At 37.3% G+C, this 7961-nt stretch overlaps 1 protein-coding gene across 1 annotated transcript; it reads left to right on the top strand.

Annotated features, from left to right (window-relative positions):
- Positions 1 to 5511: 5511 nt before the first annotated feature.
- Positions 5512 to 7698, top strand: LOC140802589 (ribulose-phosphate 3-epimerase, cytoplasmic isoform-like). Its single transcript, XM_073158120.1, has 6 exons — positions 5512 to 5610; positions 5728 to 5812; positions 5889 to 5997; positions 6391 to 6490; positions 6569 to 6607; positions 7549 to 7698. Exons 1-6 carry the CDS (start codon positions 5512 to 5514, stop codon positions 7696 to 7698), a joined length of 582 nt encoding a protein of 193 aa, XP_073014221.1.
- The last annotated feature ends 263 nt before the right edge of the window (positions 7699 to 7961 follow it).

Genomic DNA, 7961 nt, shown 5'->3' with positions numbered 1-7961 from the left:
TCTAGCAAGACGAGCAGCGACGGTTGGGGTAAAATGCAAAATGAATTTCAGCATCAACATTTATATCTTATTGCATTTAAGCGAACATTAGAATCTTGGATTATTAAATTGGGTGATGCAAGCGTTTGAGCGACTAATTAGCATTAACGCTCAAAATCTCAACCAGTAGTTTGATGCAAGCGTTTAAGCAGAATCCAGCCGCGTTCAACGTGAGTCTGCCGAGCAGCGTGATGCTGAGCATTCGAACATGAATCTCAACCCGAGCAGCTGTAATGTAGGCGTTTGAAGCGCGAGTCTCTTCAGGAAACAGCTATTGTTACAGACGTTTGAATGACTAGCTGCGTTGAGGCAGCAGAACTCTCATAAATATTTGTCTCCTCTCTCTCTCTATTGTCTCTATTATTTATTCAGAGATTGCTTGTATTGGAATGTTTAATCATTAATTAGAACTTGTTTATTGCTATTTCTATCAACATTAACACCTCATTAGAGTTTTCTCAATCTGGATTGGCTTTCACTCATATTCCTCTTGTCATATTTAGAGGTGAAAAATTTTGCTTCAACTCCTTCACTATTTAGAGCCATTTGCACAACAATAATGACATAGTCCTGGGCAGTTGCCTGTGTCCCCTTGCCCGTGCTACACTCTGTTAACTCAGAAATATTAGAGGAAACAACATCTAAGCAAGCAAAATTTCTTCGTACTTGATGTACCATTCGTAAAAATCTCTATTTTATGATAGGTTTGATCTACAACGGAACATGAACTCATAAAACCCCAGAAACCAATTGGCATATAACTGGCGATGGACTCGGCCTCACGGGCGGAGTGGAAGAAGCGGAGGATGCGGGACTGGGGGAAGAAGGTGGTGACCGTGCGTAGGTAGAGGAGATCCCGACAGGCGACGGCGGCGTTTGGAGAAGGCTATTTAGTGATATTATTCATGGCTACACTTATCGGGCAAATGGAAACGGTTAGATCATATCTCGAAATTTGATCGAATTCGGATCCGACCCATTATGTGCAAAAGAGTCAGGAGGAGACCTCTTTATAATTTCAGAGATCTTTGTCCGACCGAAATCACCAAAACCGTGACGGCACAACCGCCTCGCTTCCGGTACACCATTTCCCGCTTCGCTCTTCTGAGAGAGAGAGAGATTTGAGCATGGCGGCGAAGGTGCGCCATCGATATGTGCGGACTTCGCGAATCTGGCGACGGAGGGCGAGAGCACATGGTTCAGGATAGGGGCAGACTGGCTCCCATGGACATCATGGTAATGCAATCGTTCTCCCAATTCCGAACTCTTAATTCTTTCTTTTTGATATGAGGGATATTAGAAAATTGTTCCAAAATCTTTGCACTGATTGTCCACTGTGTGAAGTGGTCTGAGTAGGAACAAAATTGGACTTTGTGACCTGCCACAGTTACTTTATACATTGCCGGTTTTCTCGCTTTGATTTTGCAGTGTGGATGATAAACTTGGTTTAGTTGTTGTTCTATTGTTGGCTTGAAATAGGGGTTTGTTAGTTTGGCAAAGCCGGTTGGGCAGGATTGTATTGGATGTTGGCTGCTTCTGTTTTGAGGTTTGATGTGTATATTAATATACATTTGTCAAAATTTGCATTTTGAGTAGTTCTTCGTCGGAAACATTGCTCTGATCAGTTTTGATAATATACTCGTAATATTTTGAGAGTTTATTTTAATGTGCCAGTGATTCTGATACCCAGAGATTAATCGCTGTAGAACAAAAATGAGTTTATGTGAGATGTCAGTTTGGTTGTGAAGGAGGATAATGCCTATGTGGTCACACAGGGAGTTTGAGTGAATCAGCTGACTGGAATAGTTTGAAGTGATTCCATGTTTTCATAAGAGAATCTAACATAAGCTGACTATTGACAAAAGGCCCGATAAGTTGAACCAAAAAGCAATATTTGATGTAATGTCTTCCATATCTCATGGTTATGCTGGAACATGCAGGTTCAGTTGATGCACTTGTGTTCCAGACTTCCAGGTGTCTTCACCTTTGCTACAAAGTGGAGTTTAGTCATCTGCTGCCAGCCTAAACATTCAATTATTCCATAATTGTTCGGATGTTTGTAAAAATCAGTGATATTTTCTGATTAACTTTTATAAGTAGAAATCTCAATCTGCAAATTACACCATAATTGGTATTCGCTGTTTGTATGTTACATAGTGGATGATTAATTAGGTCTACTGATTGTGGAACAGGAAGAGTGGAATGGAAAGCGACATATGAACTAGTAAGATTTTCGTGATGTTCCATATTCTTGTAGTTTTCTCACTGTCTATCTTTCCAGCCTTTTGTTTACTAGTTGGATATATTTGAAAAAACTCTGTAAGATTATGGATCCTCTGTGCAACAAGCTTCTATTGAATTGCGGTATGTTTGGGTTATGCCTCTTTCTTACTAGGTCTATTAATGCATACATCTTGTTCATCTTCTACGTATCTGCATACTACATGGTAGAATTGACACCATTGACTAATTTCTAATCTATTTTTGTTGTATTTGCAGGATGGGTAAAGTGTCCTTTCTTTCCAGTTGTATGTGGAAGTTCCCAGTTCTTATCAAATAATACCTGCAATCATGGTTTGAGTTTCTTTGACGAGATATTTGCTTCTTCTTGTTGTGTATTGTTACTGCTTTATCCGCTTATAGTGGGAAAACTTTATCAGTTTATTCACTTTATTGTTCATTCTACCTTGTCTTTTGTGGTTCCCTACGTTCTAGGCATATTAAAGGCACATTAAACCTGGGAGTTTGGTTACTGCATGAATTAACCAAGTTCTGCATTAGCGCCTTCTCTTGTTTGTATACAAGTTTGAACATTCATGAATGTTATAACTTAGCTTTCTCTTTCTCTTATTATCTGAAAGAGCAAAAGGTTGCTGAAGGAATACAGTTGGATGATTACTTCACACCAGTATCCCAGATTTATCTGTAGGATTTTATAATTGTTAACATTTGGTCTCTTTCTGCTTGTGTTGTAATGGTTTGTTGTTGGACCATATTTTGATTTTCCCCATGTTGTGTATATATTTGATGTGTATAGACAACTAAATCTAGTGGGCATCACTAATTAAACTATCTATGCCAATTAATTGGTACATTTTGGTCCACATTTCGAATATCTTCTCTTCTTTCATTTTGACTTTTGAATCCTACTAATACAATGAGTCACTGTTTTTTGTTTTACTTGACACCATGAAGACAAAGTGTTTTTATATTATCAAAAATATAGTGTAGCACTTATTTTCTTGTAACAATCAAGAAACCTATTCATGGTTCCCAAGAGTTTGGGTTCATATCAGGAAACATCTGTGCCTATTTTGTAGTATGTCATGATCACAATTTTCAAAAGTATTTCATTAGAGATCATCTGATTTACGGACTTGTGCATATTGACTTCACAATGTATACTTCTTTTTAGGCAACAAAATACTTATATGGACCAGCTTTTTTTCTTGATCTTGCATAGTTAATAAGGATTGTTGTGCCAATTATTCTCCGACACTTGGCATAGAGCATGTGCGATGGCACTCTCCCTCAGTATGAGGGCGTTGCCAACGCTTCTACCTTGATAGCAGCATGTGTCGTTGTCTCTATCGTTCAGATTGCTTGATAAGGTAGGATATTGAGCAGCATGTTTTGAGTGCTGCTTGATACCTCTTTAAGCATTCAGGAGATCTCTTTTTAAATCTCTTTATTGATAGGTTTATCTTTATTAAAATAAGAAAATGAAGAAAGAGATTGGAGAGGAGGTAGACCAAGGATGGCACAATCCCATCAAAGATATGTTTCTTATTTAGAGGCATGGCAATGTGCCAATGACTTTTTAAGCAGTTTCGATCGACAGGGCATTGGCGCAGCACCACTAATACAAACAAATTCTTTAATTGATAATATATGGAGCAATATGTGACAGAGTTGATCTATCCTAAATCTAAGGTACTTACCTAAAAGGAAATTGTTTTGTTGTAGTGGACAGTTGGTACAACAATAACAACAAGACCTTTAGTCCCAATTCCCAACTATTTGGGGCAATTATATTGATTTTCTTCTCCATCCATCTCTATGGTACACAATTGATGGTTATTTATTTATTAGTGTTAAATGACACTGTATGAAAGGATTTTAGTCCCTTATATTTTGGAAGAGGTGAATTTCAGACATGGATATGATTTATATATTTGCCATGTGGTCCCATGGTCTTGGTCCATCCATGTAGAGGGCAATAGAGGACAATACCGTTCCTGGTATGCAATAGCATTGCATTGCTCAGAAGGAAGCGTGTCAGATGCAAACCCCCCCCCCTCCTCATGGGCAGAAGCTTTCAGTGGTTCTTCTCTCCAATGAGTCTTGCCAAACTCAGTTCTCCCATTTCCTACTGTTCCTCAGTTGCTCCTTACCATGGTCCATTGAACACCCTCGTGGGGTCGGATGTGGTGAATCAACCCCAAATCTGGCAGAATCATATTCGATGTCTCAAGCAACCCGTCTCTCTCTCTCTCTCTTCGTTCCTTTTGTTGTTCTTTTCTCTCATCACTCTCTAAATATTTATTATATCATCAAGGCTGAAGCCACCTCTGTCTGGGATGTGTGATGATAGTACAAATGTTATTAAATCCACCAGGGTTTGATATTATTCTTAACATTTTCACTCTTCATGTTATTGTTGCTATATCTTATATGACTAATCTGATTTTTTTCATTTTCTGCCAGTTATTTCTGACACTAGGATTTTCTACACAGTTTATATCATTTTGAATTTAAGTAAATTAAAAAAGAGTAGTGCTAAGCTGAAAGCAGTTGATAAGTGGCGAAAATGGGCAATGCAAACTATTCACTACCGTAGGTATAATTTTGCTGCTGGTAATCAATATGGATGCCAATTTAGAACCTTGTAAAAAAGAACAATATGCTTTGCTGCATGACAATTTAGCTCATTTCATATATAAGAGAGTCTGCCATCAGATCTGTTGCTTGAGATATGCATGAGATGCCATGTTGAATAGGTGCAACTATCACCATTCTTTTGTCAATACTCGAGATTATCTTTTTTTTTTCTTTCTTCAATAGACACATGTCATCCTCCTTTAATTATCATCAACTTGGCAGTCTTATTGTCATGATTGTAGAGAGAGGCTCTACTACGAACTATTTCCAAATGCTCCATTGTTTTAATACTTGCAACCTGTTTGCTAGAAGTAACTTTTGTTCTCTAGAATTTATTCTCCTGCTGCTTTCTATTGAGCATTATCAGTAGTGTCTGCATATTTTTATGTTGAAGCACTTTAATTTACTTGTTTGTACTATAGCATCTACTGTGAGGCATGCATATTCGGAGTGGTTAGATCTCTTTGATTCTTCTATAAGATAAACTCATTATCTTTTACTAAGGCTGTATTGTGTTCTCTCTCATCCCCAGAACACAAATAGTCTCTGCCCAGTCCTCTGAACACCTGAACACCCATCAGCGATGTAGTCATGTCCATGATATCACTTTCTTATCTATGGAGGCATTTATCCCCCAACCTAACTATTGGAGCTCAAGTCATTGAGAGTTTGAGAGGAAAGCACACTAAAGTATAATCTTCTAGACTTGTTTGTTTAGGTTATTTCAGTGAACATATTCAGTTCTTTACATATTAGCATGATTAATTGTTTCTTACTTGAATTGTTGGCTGTATGTCTTAATATCAGGGCTGCTTGGACTGCCATCTTATGGTTACAATCCTTCGAACTATCTTGAAACCTTTAGCAAAAGCTGGTGCTTCAGGCTTCATTTGTATTGAGGCAACTAAGGTGGAAAACATGTTTATTTTTACTTCCAAATCTGCTGAGGTCGGTGGTTTTATTTGGAGTCTTTGCTAAGCTAATGTCTGAATACTGGCAGACTGTCCAAGCCATCAGTCAGGGCATGCGGCCTGGTGTAGCATTGAAACCGGGTACTCCTGTTGAAGAAGTCTTCTCACTGGTAGCCTCTACCTCTAATTTTATCTGGCTATCTTAGTGTCTAACATTCTTTTCAATGTAAATAGATTAGGCAAAGTTGCTTGACAAAGATTGTCAACTTATGTTTAGTGTATCTTCCTGTTAAGAGCTATTAAAATTGTTGATAAATCATTTTGTTTCAGCACTTGTGCAGTGACAATAAATTTAACTCTAGAAAGTAGAAACAGTTTGGATTTTGGATAACTCTCAGTCTCTCATATTAGTCGATCAAATACATAGCTATGTTAACTTTTCTTGACTGTCATCATTATGTACCAAATAACTTTGATTCACTATGAACTTTTGTATGGAGTTTTATACAGTTTGTCGCTTGAAGATGTTCCAGTGGCATTAAACTTTTTATTTTTGTTTTCTAGTTGAAGCAGAAAATCCAGTAGAACTGGTCCTTGTTATGACTGTAGAACCCGGTTTTGGTGGTCAAGAAGTTTATGCCACAGAGATGATGGATAAGGTGGTCAATCTCCTAATGTAACATAAAATTGATGATAATTTGTCTTTCATGTCTGATCATATGTCTGAAATTTATCAGGTACGGACATTGAAGAAGTACCCTGCCCTTGACATAGAGGTGGGGCTTGAATTCATAAGGATATCAAGTTCCTGCTTTTCCATTTATATACAAAAACTCTGTCCAAATTTTGACTTTAAGAGCTTCAAATGCTTCATTATATTTCTTCGTCCTTAGCTTTTGTTTGGATTGCAGATTGTATTTGTGAGCATGCTTTAAAATAACATGACCTGAATATGTCAAAATCAGGATCTGAAGCTTTTACTTGTATCGGTGTATGATGATCCCATCCATGTTTAATCCATCCATATAGGTAGCCTTGAAAGTTGAGACCTATCTAAGCTGAATTGCAACACAACTGAGACAATGCCAACCTGATGTTGTCATGCATTCAAGATACTGGGTCTCCTATATTTTAACCCAGACCAACTCTTACAGGATGAATTTTTTAATTTTTTAAACATAAGTTTCTTGTGAATTGTCTATTGACTTGAGACAGTTGTTTTATTACTGTAGCCAAAGTGATTGTTTCTAGTAGTATAGTCACTGAAACATTGATGATTAGTTTCTTCACCATGAGTCATGATCTGTGCAGTTCAATAGAAGGCAAATTATTGAAATCTTTGCTAGTCATTTCTTTTAAACTTATATTTCAAGCTTTTCCTTGAATGAGTAATATTTTAGGGACTATCTATTGGTTCTTTTTCCTTTTTTGTGTCTTTTTTTCTTTTTGAGAGAAGAGAATTGCTGATTTCATTGGGTTAATAAGTTTCTATGGAATCCTAAATATACTAAAGAACATGTTATATGATATTATTTTTGAGCTGGTATATTGAAGCTTTAGATATTTGACTAGATCTACCTGTAACTTCATTTACCGGTTCAGATCACTTTGTTGCTCCTTTTCCAGTGACAAATCCAATTTCTTTCTTTGGTTTTCTTGTATAGAATAATAAGTATCTGCAACATCAGCTAGTGGTATCTGACCTATTCTTCTTTAGTTGACGATTGGCTTGGGCCTTAGACGATCGATGCAGCAACTGGCAGAACAAGCTGTTCAGCAGCAGGAGTTCCCAGTGTCGGGCGCCAGGCAGGCCAAGTCATACATATTTTTGAGGAAGAAAATTGAACAATCTCAAGAGAACAACTGATATCCTCAGATTCTAAATTCTATTATTTACTGTCAATAAGTTCATGCATGCAAAGAAAGTTTCATCCATATAACTTCAAAATTTGAGGTAAGACATGTTATGAAATTACGGTGATGTGTTTTCAACATTATATCATGTTCCATTATATTAGATGTGGATGGATGAATGCTGATATATATATAACAGTGTTTTGATAATCTTGCTGCTGAACTTAAATTCGTCACGACAACAGCCCAAGCGCGTGTCAGCCAGTCACACCCAAA

Source organism: Typha latifolia, unplaced genomic scaffold, assembly GCF_019914945.1.
Source record: "Typha latifolia isolate L0001 unplaced genomic scaffold, TyphaL0001v2 contig_38, whole genome shotgun sequence".
In the NCBI taxonomy this organism is placed as follows: Eukaryota; Viridiplantae; Streptophyta; class Magnoliopsida; order Poales; family Typhaceae; genus Typha; species Typha latifolia.
The sequence above is the reverse complement of the archived record's forward strand: the minus strand, read 5'-3'. Positions and strand labels throughout refer to the sequence as shown.